The sequence below is a fragment of the Oryx dammah genome, unplaced genomic scaffold (genome assembly GCF_014754425.2).
Source record: "Oryx dammah isolate SB20612 unplaced genomic scaffold, SCBI_Odam_1.1 HiC_scaffold_4, whole genome shotgun sequence".
Classification (NCBI taxonomy): Eukaryota; Metazoa; Chordata; class Mammalia; order Artiodactyla; family Bovidae; genus Oryx; species Oryx dammah.
Window position 1 is genome coordinate 29,421,503 of NW_024070188.1, and position 23,994 is coordinate 29,445,496.

Here is a 23,994-nt window from a genome sequence, read left to right on the forward strand (position 1 = left end):
CACCATACCCATTAGTAATCATTACTGATTTCTCCTCACCCAGCCCTTCACAACCACTAATTTTCTTTCTTATGGATTTTCCTGTTCTGGGCATTGTGTATAAATAGAAGCATAGAATATGTAGTCTTTTCTGTCTGGCTTTTTTCACTGAGTGTGTTTTCAGGGTTCATCCTTTTGTATTGTTAATCACTGCTTCATTTCTTTATTCTTTTGTGTGGATATATCATTTTTTATTTACACATTTATCATTGGCAGACATTTGAGTTTTTCCTGCTTTCTGACTATTGTGAATAATGCTGCTGTGAACATTCATGTACAGGTTTTTGCATGGACATGTGTTTGTATATCTTGGGTATATAACTCTTGTATCTCTCGGGTATGCTCAAAATTCTCCAAGCCAGGCTTCAGTAGTATGTGAACTGTGAACTTCCAGATGTTCAAGCTAGATTTAGAAAAGGCAGAGGAACCAGAGATCAAATTGCCAACATGGGTTGGATCATCGAAAAAGCAAAAGAGTACCAGAAAAACATCGGCTTCTGCTTTATTGACGATGCCAAAGCCTTTGACTGTGTGGATCACAACAAACTGGAAAATTCTTCAAGAGATGGGAATACCAGACCACCTGACCTGCCTCTTGAGAAATCTGTAGGCAGGTCAAGAAGCAACAGTTAGAACTGGACATGAAACAACAGACTGGTTCCAAATTGGGAAAGGAGTACGTCAAGATTGTATATTGTCACCCTGCTTATTTAACTTCTATGCAGAGTACATCATGAGAAATGCTGGGCTGGATGAAGCACAAGCTGGAATCAGGATTGCTGGGAGAAATATCAATAACCTCAGATATGCAGATGACACCACCCTTATGGCAGAAAGTGAAGAGGAACTAAAGAGCCTCTTGATGAAGGTGAAAGAGGAGAGTGAAAAAGCTGGCTTAAAATGCAACATTCATAAAACGAAGATCATGGCATTGGTCCCATCACTTCATGGTAAATAGATGGGGAAAAAATGGAAACAGTAAGAGACTTTGTTTTCTTGGGCTCCAAAATCACTGCAGATGGTGACTGCAGCCATAAAATTAAAAGATGCTTGCTCTTTGGAAGAAAAGCTATGACCAACCTAGACAGTATATTAAAAAGCAGAGACATTACTTTACCAACAAAGGTCTAGTCAAAGCTATGGTTTCTCCAGTAGTCATGTATGGATGTGAGACTTGGATTATAAAGAAAGCTGAGCACTGAAAAATTGATGCTTTTGAACTGTGGTGTTTGAGAAGACTCTTGGACTGGCAAGCAAGGAGATCCAGCTAGTCAGTCCTAAAAGAAATCAGTCCTGAATATTCATTGGAAGGGCTGATGCTGAAGCTGAAACTCCAATACTTTGGCCACCTAATGTGAAGAACTGACTCATTTGAAAAGATCCTGATGCTGGGAAAGATTGAAGGTGGAGAAGAAGGGGTTGACAGAGGATGAGATGGTTGGATGGCATCATCGACTCAATGGACCTGAGTTTGAGTAAGCTCCAGGAGTTGGTGACAGACAGGGAGACCTGGTGTGCTGAGGTCCCTGGGGTCACAAAGACTCGGACATGCCTGAGTGACTGAACTGATATACTTAGGAGTGGATTTATGGCCATATGATAACTGTTTAACTTTTTGGGCATTCCCAGACTGTTTTCCAAAGCAGCTACATTTCCCCCAACAGTGTATTAAGGTTCCACTTTGCTCCACAACTTCACCAACACTTAGTATTATTAATTTCTTTATTACAGCTTTCTTAGCATGTATCAAATGGTGTCTCCTTGTGGTTTTCATTTTCCTGATGGCTAATGATGATCATCTTTTCAAGTACTTATGTATCAGCCATTATTTCGGTGGAGAAATTATTTTTTTCAGATCCTTTGCCCATTTAATTGAGTTTCTTTTATTATTGAGTTGTATATAGAATATATTAAAAAGAAACTCTTAGAAGTCTCTTATCAGATTTACAATTTGCAAAAATCTTATCCCATCCTGTGGATTGTTTTCACTTGATGATGTCCTTTGAAGCATAGTACTTCACTTTTAACATTAGATCAGTTTATTATTTTGGGCATTTAACGTGTGTGAAAGTTGTATTTACATTAGTGAATTCTTGAAAGTCCCTTGGACTGCAAGGAGATCAATCCAGTCAATTCTTAGGGAAATTAACCCTGAATATTCATTAGGACTGATGCCGAAGCTGAAGCTCCAATACTTTGGCCACCTAATGCAAAGGCTGACTCATTACAAAAGACCCTGATGCTGGGAAAGATTGAAGGCAGGAGGAAAAGGGGATGACAGAGAATGAGATGGTTGAATCGCATCACTGACTCAGTGGGTTTGAGCAAGCTCCAGGAGATAGTGAAGGACAGGGAGGCCTGGCGTGCTGCAGTCCATGGGGTCACAAAGAGTTGGACACAACTGAGCAACTGAACAACAAAATTGCTAGTTGTTGTATTTATAAATTACTACTTCTACTTAAGATCTGTTACACTAGATGAGAAAGTTGGTGACATTTATTGTGTTTATTAGTCATTATGGTTTAATTTTTTAGCTTTTATTTCAGTATGCTTTCACTATATTATGCTGGCCAGATATCGTCCTGTCCTCATCTTGCCCACATATAAACACATATCATCAGACTCATGACTTTTTAAATTGGTGTGAGAATTCTAAGCAGATCTTTTCAGACTGCTTGAGCAAAAATAGTTTGATGTTGAAGATCTTTGTTAACAAATCATTTATGATTTTTGTAGGTGATTAATCCTGTTGCCTACAATGTCACCATCCAATTCAATGAGTATTTTGAGTGTTAGTAAAAGTATATCTCTGTTGATGATGATACACAGTAATCTAAATTCCATGCTAAATTCTTCCCTGAATTAATGGTGGTCATGTCTTTAATGCACTAGTTCTAGATTCCTTTTTTAAATAATAGCTTTATGGATATAGATGTTTTTCCCTGCCCATCGTATAGCTATTCTGTTGGAGCACAGCTAGTGGTCATAATCCCTGTTTTCCAGTTGTAGTTACCTGCAGGTTTCAAATCGTCAGCCTGACAAATGCTTTTATAATATAAGGGAGAGACTTAAGATTGCTGAAGCAAACTTATGATGACAAATCTTTAGATGTCTTAATCATTGGCATCTGGGAAGAGTAGATCTAGGAAGGAATTACAGAGTTTATGTAGGGCGTTAGTTTTGTGTTTCTTTTGTACTCTTTGTTTTTTGTGCATCTGTAAGAAGTTGTGTAATCTTTCCCTTTTTTACCTTGTTGAATTATTGTTTTAGGATAGAAACTCTTCATCAGGGGTTTTAGATCTTACCTCTTAGAATATGTATCATTTTATTACTGGTGTTTACTGTTTATATTTTTTCTTGTGTGAATTGTTTGCCTACACCTTTTTTCTGTTTTAATGTAAGATAAGGATTCACCTAAGTGGTTAGTCATTTAACAGATATTTGAACTTCTGTTGTATGTGCAGCTTTCCTTAAAATAACCATAAGAAGCCTGAGACAAGGGTCCATGATTTGAAGGCATTAATAGGATAGATTGGTGGCTCTCCAGGAGGGGTAGTTTTGTCCCCGAGGAAGACATTTGACAGTGTCTGGAGACCATTGTGATTGTCACACCTGTCTGTGTGGAGTGCCTATTGGTGACAATCTAGTGAGTAGAGTCCAGGATGCTGTTGAATAGGTATTCTACAGTGTACAAGAAACCCTTCCCCCCAGTACATTATCTAGTTCAACATGTTAATAGTGCCATGGTTGAGAAATTCTGGGATAGAGAACCTGATGAAGCTGTGAAATAAATAGCTAGGTACTATTTAATTCAGGGGCATCCCAGGTTACTCAGTGATAAAGAATCTGCCTGCCAAGCAGGACACACAGGTTCAATCCTTGGGTTGGGAAGATCCCCCAGAGAAGAAAATGGCAACCCACTCCAGTATTCTTACCTGGGAAATCCCACAGACAGAGGAGGCTGGCGGGTTACCATCCATGGAGTTGCAAAGTGTCAGACACAGCTTAGTGACTAAAGAAGCAGCAGCAGCATTTAAACAAATATTTGAGCTCCAGATAATTCCTAGAAGAGGGAGATCAGTCATAAGTTGTCCCTAAAGGAAAGCTAGACTTTGACAGGGAAAATTTGGGATGTTCCTTTATTGTAGAAGGAAGAAATGACAGGTCTTTGGGGAAAGGTAGGGTAGTGGGTTTGGGAGAAAGTTGATGTGTTTCTTAGCCTAGTAATGCTGCTGCTGCTGCTAAGTCGCTTCAGTCATGTCCGACTCTGTGGGCGACCCTATAGATGGCAGCCTACCAGGCTCCCCCTCCCTGGGATTCTCCAGGCAAGAACACTGGAGTGGGTTGCCATTTCCTTCTCCAATGCATGAAAGTGAAAAGTGAAAGTGAAGTCGCTCAGTTGTGTCCGACTCTTCGCGACCCCATGGACTACAGCCCACCAGGCTCCTCCGTCCATGGGCTTTTCCAGGCAAGAGTACTGGAGTGGGGTGCCATTGCCTTCTCCATAGAAGAGTGGCTACAAGTAGTAATTATTGGTTATTTTGTCATCACCTCAAACACAAGCAGGAAAGATTATATGCAGATAGTATGAAGTAGAAGAAATTGACCACAGAATTCTTAGCTGCCCATGCCAGAAAGAACATTGTTAATATTTTACTTCCTCATTTAATTGGGAGTTCAGATTGATCTCTACAGTTATCTCTGTAATAAAGCAGTGTTCTCGCCAAGTGACATCAAAACTGTCTGAGGGGCATGGTAGCCTTTATTTCAGTGTTGCTTATTCCCTGTGTATACTTGTGCTTTGGTAAGTCCAGGAAAAATGAAAATTAAGCCATTGAGGAGCTTTGGTCTGATGGACTATTCTGGCATTTTGTTTATCTTGCCTCTAAAACACTAAATCATTTTTCAGTGTATTTTATTGAGCCCCTTTTACTGTATATTTAAACTAGTTTGACAGTGGGATGGCTCTCATAGTGAAGATATACTTTGTGTTTGTGTTGTGCTCTGTAAATTTTCCCATTTCAGCCAGCATGTTGTTGAAGAACTTTCTTACCATGTTTTAGGTTGTAGTCCCCCCACTCCCTGGGAAGGCATTTTTGCGTCAACTTCCTTTTAGAGGAGATGATGGCATATTTGATGACAACTTCATTGAAGAAAGGAAGCAAGGGTTGGAGCAGTTTATAAACAAGTAAGTGCTTTCTGTTGCTCAGAGTCTAAGAGTGAATAGTGTTCTGAGATTCTTTAGGTGACTGCTAGTAATTTAGATATCACACTAATACGACTTCTTCCTTTTGGTCATTTTCTAACTTCTTTGTACCATTTAAACAAAGTAAAAATATATAACAAATTGAATAGCATGTGCTAAATATTAATAAACTTAAGAGTGATATGAGTATCTTTTTGTTGACCTGAGTTTTGTATGTTTTTCATGGTTAATTTATGCCAATTACATTTAAAATTACAGCATTTAAAAAAGTTTTACCTATGATTCTTTTTGATTTAAGGTATGTTCTAGCATGAACAATACACTTGCAATCATTTTGTTCGATTGCAGATGGAAGGTATTATCAGCATGTCTTGTGTAAAAGTGGCACATTTTACATTTTCAAGGCAAAATATATACTTTTGAAAATGTAAAACATTGTATCATTTATCTTTTACTTTTGAAACTTTTAATAAAATCAACCTCTAGCTTTTAATTTTATGCCTATTTAAGATCCAGTATTTGTTTTGTTTTGTTTTGACTGCACTTCTCAACTTGCTAAATCTTAGTTCCCCAGCGAGGGATTGAACCTGGGTCCTCAGCAGTGAAATCACAGAGTCCTAACCACTGGACCACCAGAGAGTTCTCTATAAATATAGCCATTTTTTAAAAGCCAAAATTATAGGAAGAGTTATGCCTGCAAAGGGCTCACTGTAATTGTGCATTTGGCCTTAAGTTTGGCCACATAAAGTCAAATCCTAGAGAATACTGTTGTGTGTGCTTATTTATTAGCAGTACTTTTTTATCTAGTAATTTGAAGATCTGTGAGTGGTAAACAGGGAAAGTTACACAAAGCCCTTAACTTTTAGTTATCTGATATAGCACACAACCTTCATTGTCTACTTTCTTTTTGGAAAAGGCAGTGCTAGCTTGGATGTTTTTAAATTCTGAAATAAAGTCTGGTTGCCAGTCTGATCTTATATTTGTTCTGATAGAAACCTTGAAAAGCAAGCAAAAAAAAAAAAAAAAGAACCCCAAAACTTTGCACATTTGTGCTTGTTTCTTAGTATTTGGGGATTTTATTGAACTTGTGATCCTATATCTTTTTCTCTTTTAAAATGTATTCTTTGAATCAATGACATTGTTTCACTTTTAACATTAAAATTCATTTAGGTTTCTTACGAATTCACCAACTACTATGTAAAGAAGCTATCTGGGTACATATTGCCAAGGACAGTGTAAAGCTAGTGGTTAAATGTTTTCTAAATTACCCTTACAGACAGAAGGAAAGCAAATATACCGGTAGTCACTAGATAGACCATAGCTCTATTTAGTAACATTGTAACTAAATTGTTCATGTTTCCTAATCTTAAAATGTATATGTTTGGTCCCCCTCCCCTGCTTTTATAAAAATTTGACTGAACTTGTATTTTTTATTTCTAGGGTCGCTGGTCACCCTCTGGCACAGAATGAACGTTGTCTTCACATGTTTTTACAGGATGAAATTATAGATAAAAGCTATACTCCATCTAAAATAAGACATGCCTGAAATTTCACAAGAAGGGGCGGAAAAAAAAAACAAACTTTCCATGACTTAATGATTCATATGCACCAGTGAAGAAGTTCTAACTAACTTTAGCATGCTGCACAAAAAACTGGTATAATATGCCTTCAGTATACTAACACTCATATGCTTAATTTTGTTTTGCTTTGTTTTGGCAGTTGACAAGAAGTTAATTTGCTTTAGTGAAAAATCCCTCATTCCAACCTTTCTATATAAATAGCTCTTCCTTGCTGTTTTAATGTGGTATACACTCTAGCTTCACAAACCTGTTGCTCCAGCATAACCTGCGGTGTCCTAACTAAACTTACTCACCTGGTCTTACCCGCAGTTTTTTGTGTCATGTTTGCTTCTTGAATCCAATTAATAGAATCTTTCTTTTACCCCTTTTTAATATGTGGTGTTACTTGACCTAATTTATGTGTGGAAGCACTACACATTGGTTTCCAATACCCTACACGTAAGATACATGCTTGTATGCAGAAAGTATCCCCCTTCAGGCTTGTAATACCCTTCACATGGAAGATCAATGAGGGAAATCTTTATATTCTGTATAAAAACAAAATCAAATTTATATACTAAAATCATTTGTCTAAAAATTTAAGTTGTTTTCAAATAAAAATGCATTTCTGATATGCACTGATTGTGTTGCCTCTGGGTTTTCTTTTCTCTCTTCAGAAGGCTTTCCTACTTAACTCACTTGCTGAGCGGGATTATTTACTAATTATATACTTCTCATTCCTGTAACTCCATTCCTCTTTAAACAGTGGTGATATCAAATATTCTACTACCCTTTCAATGGAGGTATTTTCTTTTACACAACAACAACAAAAATGCGATGTACTAGAAAAAGTATTCCTTAAAGCTTATTGAGTCATTATGAAGCACTTTGTGTATTTGGAAAATGCTCTATAATCTGAAGTCATTCTATTCAAAAATCCTTTTAAGATAAGTCAATAGCATGCCTCCTATTTTTCAGAAGAATTTTCTTCCTAGCTCATCTGAGTGACTTGTTTAAAGAAACTTAGCACGAGTGTACTAACCTTTTCTTAGCAGATTCATGCTTTCTGACTTGGTTTAGGCAGTGGCACGTTTTCTCCTCTTCTCCTCTAACCAAGGGAGAGGGCCTCGCACAGTGTTCTAGCCTGACTTGTATAACCAGAAAATGCAGGAAGGACTCCTTGCTGCCTAACTTGTGTTGCAGCCAGAATGTGGTCTCTAATTTGAATCTGTACTACATCTGGTTTGGAGACCCATTGTGACCTAGAGTTAAACTCCAAGGTAGGGAAGGTGTTCCCTCACACTCCAGATGTGTCTCCTATAGAGACAGATCAGTCCATTTGAGAGAAAACCACCTTAGGCCTTGGCCTAATACCCAGGATGTCCCCCCAAGCAGATGGATGTCATAGGAAGAAGTCAGAGCTGTCCTAGTATGTCTTATTGCTTATATATGTCACAGTTGCATAATACTGGACATTTCAGTTACTGTAAATTAAGGTATAGAATAAATAGCATGTGAATTGTGTTTCACTGAGAGCAGTAAAAGGTGGTCAGTAACATCAAAAGTTTTCGGTATGCAGTAAAATTGAAAGTTTTGTGGCATGCAGAACAGAGTTAACAGTAGCTTTGCTAAACTCAGTAATTCCTCCAAAGTATGGGTGATTTTGCCTCCTGGGGAACATTTGGCAATATAGCAAGACATTTTTGGCTGTCATAACTGGGAAATGCTACTGGAATCTATCAGGCAGAAGGTTAAAGATGCTACTAAACTCCGTACAATGTACACAGAACTGCTTCCTACAACAGAAAAATGTCAACAGTGCTAACGTTTCTACACGGTGTGGAATTCTTTTGATCATTTACAGACAAATGAATAGTGTGATTTAGGATTGGTTGTACTGGCCTTGCTTACTTTTAATCTCTACAATTTCCTTAGGGTAGGCATGCTTTTAGAAAGTTGAAGGTTTAAAGTTAGATGAAAGGTGGTTTATTCTAGGTAACATGTTTTTACTAGTGGAGGAGGATACATCTCACTGTTGATTCTTAGAGAACTGAAACCATGGTCTGCATTAAAACAGTACCTTTGGACTTCTATAGTGGTACACTGGTAAGAATCCACCTGCCAGTGCAGAAGACATGGGTTCAATCCCTGTTCCCAGAAGATCCCACGTGTCACAGAGCGACTAAGCCTGTGAACCACAACTATGGAGGCTTGTGTGCCTAGAGACTGTGTTCCACAACAAGAGAAGCCACCACAACAACAAGCCCACACACTGCAACCAAGAGTAGCCCCCACTCACCACAACTAGAGAAAGCCCACTCAGCAGCAATTAAGGCCCAGTACAGCCAAAACTAAATTTTTTTAAAAAGCTCTGAAAACAACAACACCTTTAACCCTATGAACTACAAATGCAGGTGCTGTCAACTCAGGTGACACAGGAGAAGTTTCTAGAAGCCCTTAAAGAGTCTTCCTAAAAGAAGTTGAATTGGCAGCAAGTTATACAGCGAGAGTCTCCAGCTCCGTGTCCTCTCAGTAAGTTACCACCTTGTCCCAACTTCTGCGAGATGTAAAATTTCAACAGCAGTGATACTATTGGTAACTTAATTATTGAAGACCCAATGTAAAATCCACAGAACAGCAGTTCCTGAGACATATAAAGGCTTAATGATAGTTAGCTGATGGCAGTGGGAATCACAGATGAAGTATTACCCACAGCAAATGATACCACTCAGCCCCTGGCAGTTCCTGAATAGGTTTATCTGGTATTTGGTTTCCTTCTGGGCGGTTCTGCTGTGGTGACCCTCAGTAGTGAAGATGACCTCTGGGCTGGATGCCGGAGAGCATCTTTTTATTACATCCTGCTTCTTTTTAACTCAGCCTTCTCATTAAGGGCCATTCCTGTGCTTCAGCTTGCTTTGCCCGTTTGGGGTGAATATAGCCAATGAAAGGAGAAGGCTCCTCGCCTGTAAGTCTTTACAGATAAAATTTGTTTAAGGTGTGGATGGACAGAGAGCTTAGCACACTGCCTGGTTTATAGGTTAACTGCTCTGTGAGCGCTCAGTTCAGTCGCTCAGTCGTGTCCGACTCTGCGACCCCGTGAATCGCAGCACGTCAGGCCTCCCTGTCTATCACCAACTCCTGGAGTTTACCCAAACTCATGTCCATCGAGTCGGTGATTCCATCCAGCCATCTCATCTTCTGTCATCCCCTTCTTCTCCTGCCCCCAATCCCTCCTAGCATCAGGGTCTTTTCCAATGAGTCAACTCTTCACATGAGGTGGCCAAAGTATTGGAGTTTCAGCTTTAGCATCAGTCCTTCCAATGAACACCCAGGACTGATCTCCTTTAGGATGGACTGGTTGGATCCTCTTGCAGTCCAAGGGACACTCAAGAGTCTTCTCCAACACCACAGTTCAAAAGCATCAATTCTTCGGCACTAAGCTTTCTTCACAGTCCAACTCACATCCATACATGACCACAGGAAAAACCATAGCCTTGACTAGACAGACCTTTGTTGGCAAAGTAATGTCTTTGCTTTTGAATATGCTGTCTAGGTTGGTCATAACTTTCCTTCCAAGGAGTAAGCGTCTTCTAATTTCATGGCTGCAATCACCATCTTCAGTGATTTTGGAGCCCCCAAAAATAAAATCTGATACTGTTTCCCCATCTATTTCCCATGAAGTGATGGGACCAGATGCCATGATCTTTGTTTTCTGAATGTTGAGCTTTAAGCCAACTTTTTCACTCTCCTCTTTCATCAAGAGGCTTTTTAGTTCCTCTTCACTTTCTGCCATAAGGGTGGTGTCATCTGCATAGCTGAGGTTATTGATATTTCTCCCGGCAATCTTGATTCCAGCTTGTGCTTCTTCCAGCCCAGCGTTTCTCATGATGTACTCTGCATAGAAGTAAATAAGCAGGGTGACAATATACAGCCTTGACATACTCCTTTTCCTATTTGGAACCAGTCTGTTGTTCCATGTCCAGTTCTAACTGTTGCTTCCTCACCTGCATGTAGGTTTCTGAAGAGACAGCTCAGGTGGTCTGGTATTCCCATCTCTCAGAATTTTCCACAGTTTATTGCGATCCATATAGTCAAAGGCTTTGGCATAGTCAATAAAACAAAGATAGATGTTTTTCTGGAACTCTCTTGCTTTTTTGATGATCCAGCTGATGTTGGCAATTTGATTTCTGGTTCCTCTGCCTTTTCTAAAACCAGCTTGAACGTCTGTCTGGAAGTTCTAGCTGTGATTGTTAGAATATATAAGTGTTTGGACTGGGAAACAAGTTAGAAACTTTTAGGAGGATAGAGTATGTCTTTCTTGATAGTTCCTTTATGATCTCCGTCATACAACTCCTTATAAAGTAAATGATATTTTCCTTTACAGATGAGAAGACTGAGGCTCTGCAAGCTTAAGTAATATGACCAAGGTTATCCAGGATGTTATGGCTCTAGATTAACACTAGAAAGATGTCTGCCTCTAAAAGCCATGCCTTGGTGCACTTCTTTCTTAGGACCAGGCCTGTGACTTGGTACCTACCCAGCCTTTATTTAATGCTCAATAAATGTATTGATTGAGTGAATGGGTGAATTTCCAGTAGCATTTCCAGGGTCCTCTAGGATAAGCATGAGTCAATGTGAATTGGTTTTGTTTTAGTGTGATTGTAAGTGTAGGTATAATAAGTGCTTTGGGGCATGCAGAGGTAACTGATCAGAAGTTCCTAAACTTAGCTGTGTACCACAATTACTGTCTAAGACTGTCCAGGTTTTTTATTTTTTTAAAGCTTCGTGGGTAATTCTGAAATAGCCATGTTTGGGCACTTAGCTAGAAGGCCCTTTGATTTCCTGGAATTTGGTTCGATTTGATCTTAACCTGACTAGATCATTATGAAAAGAAATCAGGAAATTAAGAAAAAGTCAGGACTTATCTTGAGAAATTACTTTTGTAAATCTTGATTTATAGTAAATGAAGTTTGCCTTATTCTGACCTTGCTAAGAAAATAAGACCTTGATTTTGGAGACCAGGACAATTTGTTTAAAAGCCCAAAGGGAAGTTTTCAGGGTGCTGGGTGACACCTCACCACGGATGCCTTTTAGAATGAGTGCCATAAATGGAAGTGACTCAGCAAAACCAAACAGCAACACTAAGCATTTTACATGAGCAAAGTGTAAACACACAAGAGGTTAACAAAGGCCCTTTTCTCAAGAAACTCAGTCTTGTTAGGACACTGTCATGAAAAGACTCACAAGGTACAGACAGAAGACAGCAAATGTGAGGAGGGAAGGGACACATGAGTTCAAGTGGAGGGAGGGAAATGGTCATTTAAAATAAATGCCACTTGAATTTCAGCCCCAAAGTGTAAAAAGCTTGAAAGTTGGCATCCTTGGCTTCACAACAAGGAAAAGCTCGACAAAGTGAAAAAATCAATGACCCACCTTATCTTATCTTAAGCCCACCCATCAGAGAATAGAGGTTGCAGAGCAAACCTCCACCCTCAAATCTGGAGAGACATGCTCATCTAGACAGACATGGTCAAAATCTGTTTATCTCTGAGCAGGAACTGCTAGTCATAAACTGGTAGGATCACACATACGGTGATACTGAATTTGTGGAGGTTGAGTGTGACCTTCCCAGGTGGCACTAGTAAAGAACCCACCTACCAATGCAAGAGGCATTGAGACATGGATTTGATCCCTGGGTTGGAAAGATCCCCTGGAAAATTAAATGGCAACCAACTCCTGTATTCTTGCCTGGAAAATCCCATGGACAAAGGAGCTTGGCGGGCTACAGTCCATAGGGTCACAAAGAGTCAGACACAACTGAAGCGAGTGAACACGCACACACAAGTGTGGTCTAGCATGAGAGTAACTCCTGGAGACCACAGTCTTAGAAGGGCCCCCACATGCACCTAGGCTGTACTTCCAGGAACCCCACCAGATTTCCACAGTGAAGATCAAGACAGACCCCTTATGTCTCTAACAGGAAGAGGAGATGAATAATCAATGTGAAGTACCAGCGTCTGCTTTGCTACAATGGCCCGTGCATGTGTGTGCTCAGACGCTTCATTTGTGTCCAACTCTTTGGAGCCCACCAGGCTCCTCTGTCCATGAGATTCTCCAGGCAAGAATACTGGCATGGGTTGCCATGCCTTCCTCCAAGGATCTTCCCGACCCAGGGATTGAACCTGTGTCTCCTGCATTGCAGGCATTACCGCTGAGCCACCAGGAAAGTCTATTACAAAGGCCTATCCTCCAGGATAAGCCTTTGCCAGAACCTTATCCCTGATGAGGGAAGGGCATTCCTCCCACACCTCTAGCCTTCCTGTCTTACCTGAAGGAAAAATAAAACATAGTCAACAGAGGTCAAGACTTCAAGGAAATGCTGCAGCCAGAGAAGGGAGGAAGGGGGTAGGGGGAAGCTGTGCCACTGGAGACTCCTGTGAAGGCCATAGGCCCACTGGGCACTGGACATCTAGAAACTCTAGAATGTCCTCTTGCCTCCCATTGTAGCAGCACACCACACCAGGGCTCCAGTATAATAGTGGATTATAGCTGAAAGCTGCAGGACAGACTCTGAGGAGGAGGGGAACCTAGAGTTAAGAAAGAGAAAAGCATAGAGACAAGGAATTTGAAGCCTCTGGTACCTAAAATCAGAACAAACATTAAACAAGTCCACTCCCCAGCCAGATAACCATAAATCTTAAACAGAAAAGACCCATTTATTTTAGTTTCTTTCTTTCTTTTTTTTACTTTACAATATCGTATTGGTTTTGTTTTAGTTTCTGTTATCTAGTGCAACATATGTGGCTTTCAACAAAAAATTCCAAGGTATGCCAAAAAACAAGAAAAAACATTCAGAAGAAGAAGCAATCATCAGAACCAGAGTCACATATGATACCAGAGTCAGATATGACATTGGAATTATCAAACAGAATTTAAAATAACTGTTAAAAGTTTTAATGAGGGGGAAAAAAAATTCAAGAACAGAAGGGTAATGTAATTAGAGAAGTAGAAACTTTAAGACTCAAAGGAAATACTAGAGATCTAAATCACTGTCATAAAAATGAAGAATGCTTTTTAATGGGCTCATCAGTAGACTCAACATAAAATAAGTACATCTCAAGATCTATCAGTAGAAACTGCCCAAACTTAAATGCAAAAAGTAAACAACAGAAAATCAACAAAACTTCCAAAAACTCTGAGATCATTGCAAAAGGTGTAACACATGTGTAACTGGAATACCAAAAAGGACAGAGCAAAATAAATATTTTAAGTTCTAAATGGCTGAGAACTTTCCAAACTTAAAGACAACAAACCACAGATCCAACAAGCTGAGAAAATACCAAGGTAAATTCAAAACAGCACAGGCATATCATTCTAATTGCAGAAAATCAAAGTGAAAGTGAAAGTCAGTCATGTCTGACACTTTGGGACCCTGTGGACTGTATAGTACTGGAATGGGTAGCTGGTCACTTCTCCAAGGGATCTTCCCAACCTAGGAATCAAGCCCCGGTCTCCTGCACTACAGGTGGATTCTTTACCAGCTGAGCCACAAGGGAAGCCCCAAAACACTGGAGTAGGTAGCCTATCCCTTCTCCAGGGGATCTTCCTGACCCAGGAATTGAACCGGGATCTCTCGCATCACAGGTGGATTCTTTACCAGCTGAGCTATCAGGGAAGCCTGCAGAAAACCAAAGACCAACGGAAAATCTTGAATGAAGCCAGAGGGAAAGAGTAAGATAAAGGAGCACTGGTTTGACAGCTTTTGACTGACAAAATTATTAGTCATCTCGAGGCCAGAGGTGGTGATATTTGACCATACCTGAGTTCTTAACCTGATGTCTGAATTGGGATAGGAAAAAAGTTGCTTCTTCATATTTAGTTTTCTCTAACTAAAACGTAGCATTTTTTCATTATGAAAATAGGAGCAAACCAGAGTAGCAGTTAAGCGTAACTTGTGATTGTCACCAATTTAAAAATGCAGATAGGTTATATTACATACGATGCTGCAGATCTTGAAATACTCTGTTTGAAAACTACTGTAGTGATTAGACCCATCCCAAGATCTTATTTAATGTGTTAAAGAAAGGCACATATTTTTCACAGGTTAAAAAAAAATACTTGAATAAATGTATTTCAACAAATTAGTTTCTTTTTGTATTCCTATGTGTTTTATGCTTTTATCAACATCTGAGTAGGGATCTTTGGCACAAAAAGGTTAGGAACCCTCGGTATAAAAAATTTGGAACTCTCTTGTCACAGAACATGATTTGGATGCACTTAAGACTGCATGGCATGGGATGGGTTCACCTGGTGTTCACACATGAGAGGGAGACTGGGAAACAACCAACCATCGATTGAGAGCTTAGGTTTCAGCCTGGGCTTTTCACATCTATCACCTCTTAAACCTCAAAATGTTATCCTCATTTTACCAAAAGAAGAGCTGAGACAGTATAAGTAATTTGTCCAAGGTCACAGAGCCAGAAAAAAGTAACACTGAGATACATATCCGGGTCTTGCTGATTCTAAAGCTTGTGCCTGTGCAATGCTGTCTCCCATATGGATTGCACAGACTGTTGGCAGTCAGGCCAGGGCCCAGACCAGAACATCCCGACAGCCGGAGCCTCCGGCCTCCTGGGCATCATTGTCCCTTGTGCTCACACGGTTGCCTTGATGCCAGTGTTGTTATCAAAGAGGCCAGTGCAGGCAGAGACTCATTACTGTGATCTAAAAGAAAGCTAAACATTTTAAGAAAATTTGGTTATAAAACTGCAATGGTCATCCCTTCTTGGCACATGTAGACACTGCAGCTTTGTCATTACTTAGCTGTCTCGGTACATTTCCTTTCCTTTCTGGCTAGATTATACTTTAATCCAGTTGTTTTCATGTTCAGTAAATCCAAACCATGTTTAACCGGTTTATTCATGTGAAGAGTCTCTGAGGTGAAGAAAGTTTTGTCTTTTCAACCACACTGGGGATTTGCTGTCTTCTTTCTGCAAAGGGATTTTCCTGGACCTGTAATCTGAACACTTTGACCTGCTGGTTTTTTTTTTTTTTTCCCACTATGAGCAAATTTGTGAGGCTTGACTCTTTGTGTGCTGGGGAGCAGAGACAATGGCCTTCTGTGAATATCCTCTCCTGAGGACAGTAGTGACTGAAGTTAAGAATGTTATTCATTTGCTATCACTTCTTCAGAGCCTTGCTGCTTCTGCCCATAGTAGCTACCCCATGTGCCTTGGCTATACCCTTCAGAATGGACCCACATTCTGTTGGCAGCATTCTAGAGAAGTTTGTTCATGAATATTTTGGAAGTTGACAGTCTGACTTAAACTGAAGTAAACCGGTCTCTCAGACAACATTCTGTGTTGGTGAAATGACAGGCCCTCATACGCAGTGTCTGGCAGGAGGCTAAATTGGCACACCCTTCACGGAAGACAACTTGGCAATAAGTATCAAAACTATATGCCCAGGAATTTCACTTCCAGGAATTTATCTCACAGACATACTTTCTGTTTTGAGAAATGATATTTATACAATATAGTTATTTTCTCTGTTTATTAATTAAATATCTCAAAACAAGCAACATTGGTTGCCTGGTTGGGTGGACTGGGTGGATGCCCCAAGGATGAGGAGGTGAGAGGAAAAAGCTTTTTTATTTTGGAATAATTTCAGATCTACAGAAAAGCTGCAAAGGTAATACAAAGAGTTCCTATGCACCCTATCACTCAGTTTCCCCTTATCTTATATGACCAAAATATTTTGTCAAAATTAGGAAGCCAGCTTTGGTACATTACTATTAACTAAACTCCAAACTGACTTTCACCAGCTTTTCTACTAACATGCTTTCTGTCCCAGGATCCCACCCAGAACACCCAGTACCCTTATTTGTCATGTCTCTTAATCTCTTCTGCTCTGTGACATGTATACATACCCTTTAGAACTTTTTGGATCTGTATCATATGACTATTAACTATTCAAGAATAAGTAAAATTTTTAAATGAACTAGATTTATAAACTCATAGGACATTAGAACTGTAAGGAATCTTAGAAGCAATTCCATCCAAGCCTCTCATTTCTCAGATGCAGGAAGGGACTTGGCCAAGGCCTCCCCTAACAGCAGACACAGACCCCAGGCTAAAAACCAAGAGGTGAGCTGAGGACTAGTAGAAAGGGGATAAGCTTTAAAGTCACTCAGACGTGGCTTCAAATCCCAGCTCTGTATCCTCGGGCCAGCGCTCTCTTTTTTCTGGATTCTTTTGTTCAACATAACATTTTAAAATTCAGTCATGTTGTGCATGTGTCAGTAATTTGCTTAAAAGACCAAACAAAGGAAAAAACAGTTCTTTAAGGGAGCAGCCATGATTTCTAAGAATTTGTTGAGAAAATGTGTTGGGACTTCTCTGGTGGTAAGAATCCACTTTCCAATGGGATGCGGGTTCAATCCCTGATCAGGGAGCTAAGATCCCACATGTTTGGGGCCAACCCAGGTGCAGCAACTAAGACTCAATGCAGCCAAATAAAAATTTTTTTTTAAAGAAAATGTGTTTTCCTCCCTTGATCTCTGTTTTGCTGGGGGTTTTTTTTGTTTGTTTTAACCACACTATGCAGCTTACAGGATGTCAGTTCCCTAATCAGGTTCTGAATCTGGGCCATGGCAGTGACAGCCCAGAATCCTAACCACTAGGCAACCAGCAAACTAGAGCTCTAGTTCTTATGCAGAAATATGACACCACTGGCCAGACTTTCTTCCCTTCCTGGGAGCATGCAAGCACATTGAGTCTTGGCATCCCAGTACTGCTGAGGAGGCAGCACTTGGAAGGAGCCCTGGGAGATGAGTAAGAAGAAAAGTAAGCTCCTGATAAACACCCTAACTCAGTAGACACATTCCATATTAAGAAGCAGGGGACTGGTCTCTTATGTGGACTGCAAAATTCAGTTGTAGAAGCTGAGGAGCTTCTGGGCTCAGAGCAGCAGTGTGATCTGACTATCTTAGGCAGATACAGCACCTGCCTAAGCCTACGGTGCTGGGACCCCCTGCATCAGGACTGTCAAAATGCAGATGCCTAGGCCCCCCCGCACACTTGCTGAATCCCAATCTCAAGAAGCGGGAACCAGGAAACCACATTTTAACATTCTCAATGGGTGATGTGAAACATTTTAACAATATTTCCATGTTGCTCCATATAATATAAACTTATTTTATTAAACATTTGGGTTAATAATTATCCAAAACAGTGAAAGAGGAAAACTATGGCATACACCAAGTATCAGAATTATTATGCAAGCACCAAAAGGAATTCTGAAGTTTCACGGATACTATAAAAATGCAACTGATAGAATGTTAAGAGTAGTGTCAGAATGGAAAATATGTTCACTGATTATGTTAAAATATATAGGTGTACATGTAAGAACTAGAAAAAAAGGTAAAAATAAAAATAGTGTAAGGGAGGTGGAATTATAGATAATTTTCCCCTCCAAATTTCTTGTATTACTATCAAATGAAAGTCACTTTTAATGTTATGTTTTATTTATTTCAAAAATTACTACTCCTTCACCTCTGGCCCACCTACATATATGTATGAGATATTCCACTAGGCACTGTGTGTAGCAGAAACTGAGTCAGCCCCCTAATCCTCCCACAAGGGATAAGAGTCTCAGGGCCACCCTGATCACCAGCTCTCAGTATGCAGGAGGAAGCCTGGAAGCAATCTGGGCGGGGTGATGGGGCACAGAGTATGATTACTCCATGCTCAGCTGCTGTTTATGGGGTTCCAAGGTATCTCTGAGGCTTCCCAGGTGGCACAGTGGTAAAGAATCCACCTTTACCCGGAGGCCCGGGTAAGCAGGAGACCTGGGTTCAATCCCTGGATTGGGAAGATCCCCTGGAGGAGGGCATAGCAACCCACTCTAGTATTCTTGCCTGGAGAATCCCATGGACAGAGGAGCTTGGTGGGCTACAGTCCATAGCGTTGCAAAGAGTCGGATACGACTGAGGGGCCAAGCACACACAAAAGGTATCTCTAAGCAAGGGTTTTGCTACTGCTAAGTCACTTCAGTCATGTCCGACTCTGTGCGACCCCATGGACGGCAGTCCACCAGGCTCCCCCATCCCTGGGATTCTCCAGGCAAGAACACTGGAGTGGGTTGCCATTTCCTTCTCCAATGCAGGAAAGTGAAAAGTGAAAGTGAAGTCGCTCAGTCGTGTCTGACTCTTCACAACCCCATGGACTGCAGCCCATCAGGCTCTTCCATCCATGGGATTTTTCAGGCAAGAGTACTGGAGTGGGTTGCCATTGCCTTCTCCAAAGCAAGGGTTTTACAGAGGAGGAATGTGTCAGTCCCTCAGGCTTGACAGCCTTAACCTCACTTCTGAACTACAGATAATCCTGACGGACTGCTCCTCCCTGACAAGACTCAAGTTGCCCAGTGTATAAAGAATCCACTGATCTTTCCTATTCCTCTCTTCAGAACCTGAGGAGAGCTTCCTTTCAACTGCAGAGAGCTTGGGGTAGGCAAGGGGTAGCCTGAAGCACTGCTAGCAAAGAACTGGTTTTCTCCCTTTGATACTCAGGCCAGATGATGCTGGGAGCTTACTGACCCCTGGGGAGCTGGTCACAAAGAGCTGAAGGAGTCAGTTCAAAGAGGCATAGCCATTCCCTGCACACCAGCTCTCCCCTCCTCCAGCCTGCTCACCGCCTCTGGATGCCCTGCTCCAAATCACAGGCTGCTGCCAATTACAAAAGCACTCTTAACTCTGTTTCACAGCCCCTTGATTGATAGCACTGGTGAGTGAAATTATAAGCCTTAATGATCACATTAATTTCTGGGGAAAGGGAAGCGGTCAGAAGAGGTTCTCAATCATAAGCACCACAATCAGCTGGGTGAGTTCAATGACAGGCCAGAGCAGGGATAAAGGGGAAAGAATTAACTTTTTTAAAGGTCACCAGTGCGTAGGGGGAGCATAACCAGACATGAGGAACAAGGGACACAGATGATCTGGGAGCCTGAATGTGAGTCCAGCCTCAGGTCTCCCAACCAAAGACCACATCAGGGCTTCTCATCCTTAGCTGCACACTGGAATCATTGGGGAGTTTTCAAATAACTGGACCCTGCCTCAGAGATTCTGGTGTACTTGCTCTGGTGTGGATGCAGCCTAGGCCCTGAGCATTTCAAAAGCTACCAAAGTGATTCTATGTGCAGCCAAGATTGAAACTACTTGTTCAAATGAAAGGATTTGGTGAGCATGTAGTCAAGGGTGAACACCTTTGGAAATCCAATCAATCTCATTAGTTTGTGCCCCCAAAGAGGAAGGGAAATTAGGTATCATTAAGCCTAGTGCTCCTTTGCACAGATGAAAACACTGATGTGCAGAGAGGTTAACTGACTTGCCTGAGATCACATTGGTCATAACTAGAACCCAAGTCTCCTCACCCTGGCCAGCACTGCTTCCTCCAGGCTCATGGCTGGGTCATTGCAAAGATGCCCTGGATAACACTTGTAGGACAAGAGCTGGGAGCTGTTCTCCAGCCTTCACAGTGGAGGACCCCAGGCCTCTACTGCCACTTGCTCAGCGTCCTAGGACATAGCCATTGAAGGACTTTAGGGATACTAGGGCCACAAACAAAGCCTGACTCCTTGAGGATCAAACCTATGACTATGGCTTCCTCAATACTTGACCCTACTCACAGTTTCCCAGCAGAACATTGCAACACTTTGGTAAGTCAGAAAGATGCCCAGGCTATGTGGCAACATCCTGGTTTCTCCATCAGAGAGAATGCCCTTTGCACATTGCTGACAAGCCCAGCTCAGCAGTGGTAGAAAACTCTGACCACCCTCCCTAATGGTTTATATGCAAGTCAGAATTATTCAGAGGAAAAAAAAAACAAAACACTTCATGTTCCAAAATGAGCTTCAAAAATCTAAAATTGTGATTTAAAAAACAGACTACATTAAAAAAAAAATTAAGCCATGTGTCATAAAGGTACTGGAACTACTCAAAGAGAGTTATTATTATTCTTCAGTTTCCATAAATGATTTTTTTTCTTTTTTGCACAATCTCAGTTCCCTGACCAGGGATTGAACCTAGGCCACTGTAGTGAAAACCCAGAATCCTAACCACTAGACCATCAGGGATCTCCCTCCATAAGTGATTATAAAAATGTTATTGTAAAATGAATGATTTGAAAGTCTTAGTGCAGCTTCTTAGCAGCAGAAAGTGTCTGCCAAGTTCTTTCTATATTTTCATTTATCCAATGTCTCTCAGCCTTCATCATGATATGGGTACTGTCAAAAGTTCATATAAGTGGCCTGGACTGCAAAATTTAGGGAAGCAAGCTCTAACCATGGGTGCAAAGTGAAACCTACTTCATCAGTCCAGTAGCAGAGGCATATTCATAATTGAAACATATGTATTCTCTGTATTTTTCTAACAGCTTCTGAAGTGTTCATCAAGCCTGTCTGATTAAGCACTTTTAAATTCTGAGCAATGCAATGGGCTCTCTCACACCCTCTTGGCAGGAGTGCAAATTGATGCAACCCTTTTGGAGAGCCATTTGGTTGTATGTGTCAAAATTAAAAATGCATATAATCTTTTTGACCCAGAAATACCACTTCTAAGAATTTATCCTACAGAAAATCCCCACAAGTTCACAGGAGTGTACATAGAAGGATGGCACTTTGTAGTTTAATTTATGACAGTAAAAAAACTGCAAGCAACCCAAGTCTACCAATAAGAAATTTGTTGGGTAAACTATAGGGCATACAATGAAGTACTAGGCAGACGGTAACACGAATGAGGTAGAGCCGTATGTACCAACGGGAGAGAGAGCCACACATACACAAGTAACTTGCAGAAAAGTAGACAGTTTCCTTTTTTTTTTCCTGCTCTCTACCTTGTTTTTCCCCCAGTTATATTTAGAAATAATTGACATACATCACTCTATAAGTTTAAGTTGCATAGCACGATGGTTTGATTTACATGTACTATGAAATGATTACCACAATAGGTTCAGTTAACATCTATCATCTCATAAATAAAAAGAAACAAGCAATTTTTAAATTTATAAATATTATGAGATGAAGACTTAGTACCTCCACCACTCCTCCCTCTTTTCCCCAAAATTTTATACTTTTAATTAGACCAATAATTAGCATTTGCATCATTAAAACAACATGAATATTATTCCCTGTACAATCTATTAGAATACTGTGATTCTATGTCCTTTCTTTTTATAAAACTGAGGTATAATTGAGATATAAACAACACTGTTAGATACAGGTGCACAACACAGTGATTTGGTATTTCTTTACATTACAAAACAATCTCCACAGAAGCTTTCTATTTTTGTATAGATGATTAAAGACAGCAACCCCCGTGCTGGTCTCTAGCCAGTGGGTTCAGTTCTTATACTCCTAAATTGTACTGAAACCTTGAACCCTAAGTGGTAAACTGGGAATCTCAATTCAGTTTCTAAACATCCTCTGTTCTCTCTCTTTCCCAGAATCAAAGAACAACTAAAAGTAATTCAAACACAAATGTGAGACTCCATATCTAATTGTCATTGTATGCAAATACTGCTTTAAGATGACCCTCCTAGATTTAGAAAAAAAAGTTGCCAAAGGAGAAGCACTGAAGACTATTCTTTGACTGTTGTCATCACTTGACTGGGTTCATCTTCTCTTGCTTGTATATTCAAGTTGCATATATTGAAATTGCATTATCTGGAATTTGTATATTCCAAGACAACTGTGGCACCTCCCCCACAATACCAGCCCTAGAGAATGTCTGCCTTAAAATCCAAGCAAGCAGTGAGGTTCTCAAAGTATCCAGGCTGCATACAGTAAAGATTCCAAAATCCCAAAAGACATTGCTACTGGATTTTTAATTCTGGGCTTTGTCAAAAATTGAAAGCGAGGGTTTTGTTCTGTTTTTAAACTATAGTTGATTTATGACAGCCAGGTTTGATTCTTCTTTGTAAAGGCAGAGATGCCCCCAAACAAAGGCAATTCCATTGGGAAATCAGTATTTTGTGGCATGTCACAGGAAACTTACTCCCTTTTTAACTTTGCCGAGAATATTTCAAATAGATTAAAGCAGATTAGGACTGTAATAGCTTTTATTACAGGTCAGTGATTCCGTCCTCTTCCATGAGAAGCATACACTCCCGGCCCTCATGAGGTTGGGTTTGGCCATGTGTTTGTGTTTGGCTTTGACCTGTGGAAAGTGAATACCTGTGATGGGAGCAGCAGCTTTAAATGTGTTTGCATGGTTTGGCTCAGCCCCTTGCACTTTCACACTCTGCCACACAAATAAGTTGCTCTAGAGAAGATGCTAGTCCAGAATGAAGAAACACTGGATCCTATTTGCACCCAAACTGTAGCCAGGTGCCCAGCCCAGCAGTCCCATGAACAAGAAATACAGGTTTGTTGTTGGAAGCAATTCAGCATTATTGAAGTAAAAATTGACTAATACATGGATAAACAGCCTTGAATCCATTGCTATTCTTTACCAAATCTTGTCATTGATCTTATATTTGTTCCCAAGTCTCCTTTGTCTTACGAAATAGACCATTTCAGAAACATGTGAGGAAGGGTTGTCTTGCTACCCTTCACCAGTCCCACCCATTCCCAAAGGACACCACTATCATACAGTTAGTGTTACCATACTCATGTTTGTTTTTAACATATGCTATACATTTGTATGTCTATAAACATGGTGGAGTATTGTTCTGTAGGTTGCAAAACTTTATATAAAAACCAACCTGTATGTATCCTCTGGGATTCACATACCACCACTCCCAACAGCATATTCCAGATTTACCCATGTTATACATCAGCTCTTCACTTTAACTATTGTAACACCATCTGTATTTACTGCAATGTGTCTATTCTCTACAATGTTGAAAAGAACATTCTTGTACACATTTTTTAGTATCTTGCTCTTCTTTAAGAGGAACCTCTCTTTCTCAGTGGAATCAGTGGACTAGGAGTGGATGGCTGACTGAACTTCCACACATGCTATCACCAGGTCAGTTTAATCAAGAGTGGCAAGTATCTCTGCTCCAGACTCCTGCTGGAGATGCTGCCCAGGAGGAGCCTACAGTGCCCATGGTCTTCAGCACCTCTGATTTCCATCACTGGCTTTTGGCTGTGGGACCAGTGCCCTGAGATTTGCTGAGAACATCTCAACTCACT

At 40.5% G+C, this 23,994-nt stretch overlaps 1 protein-coding gene and 1 non-coding gene across 2 annotated transcripts in view; one reads left to right on the forward strand and one right to left on the reverse strand.

Moving 5' to 3' along the window:
• The window catches only part of SNX3 (sorting nexin 3), a 51,521-nt gene extending 44,075 nt beyond the window's left edge, over positions 1-7,446 (forward strand). Inside the window, exons 3-4 of the mRNA XM_040238555.1 lie at positions 5,103-5,227; positions 6,686-7,446. Of these exons, the coding sequence (XP_040094489.1) occupies positions 5,103-5,227; positions 6,686-6,791 (231 nt within the window). The 3' untranslated portion in view covers positions 6,792-7,446. The remainder of the gene's footprint in view (positions 1-5,102; positions 5,228-6,685) is intronic.
• A 13,416-nt stretch (positions 7,447-20,862) lies between these two features.
• On the reverse strand, positions 20,863-20,934 carry TRNAE-UUC. The gene has a single exon. It is a non-coding gene; the product is annotated as a tRNA-Glu (tRNA).
• Positions 20,935-23,994: the final 3,060 nt, after the last annotated feature.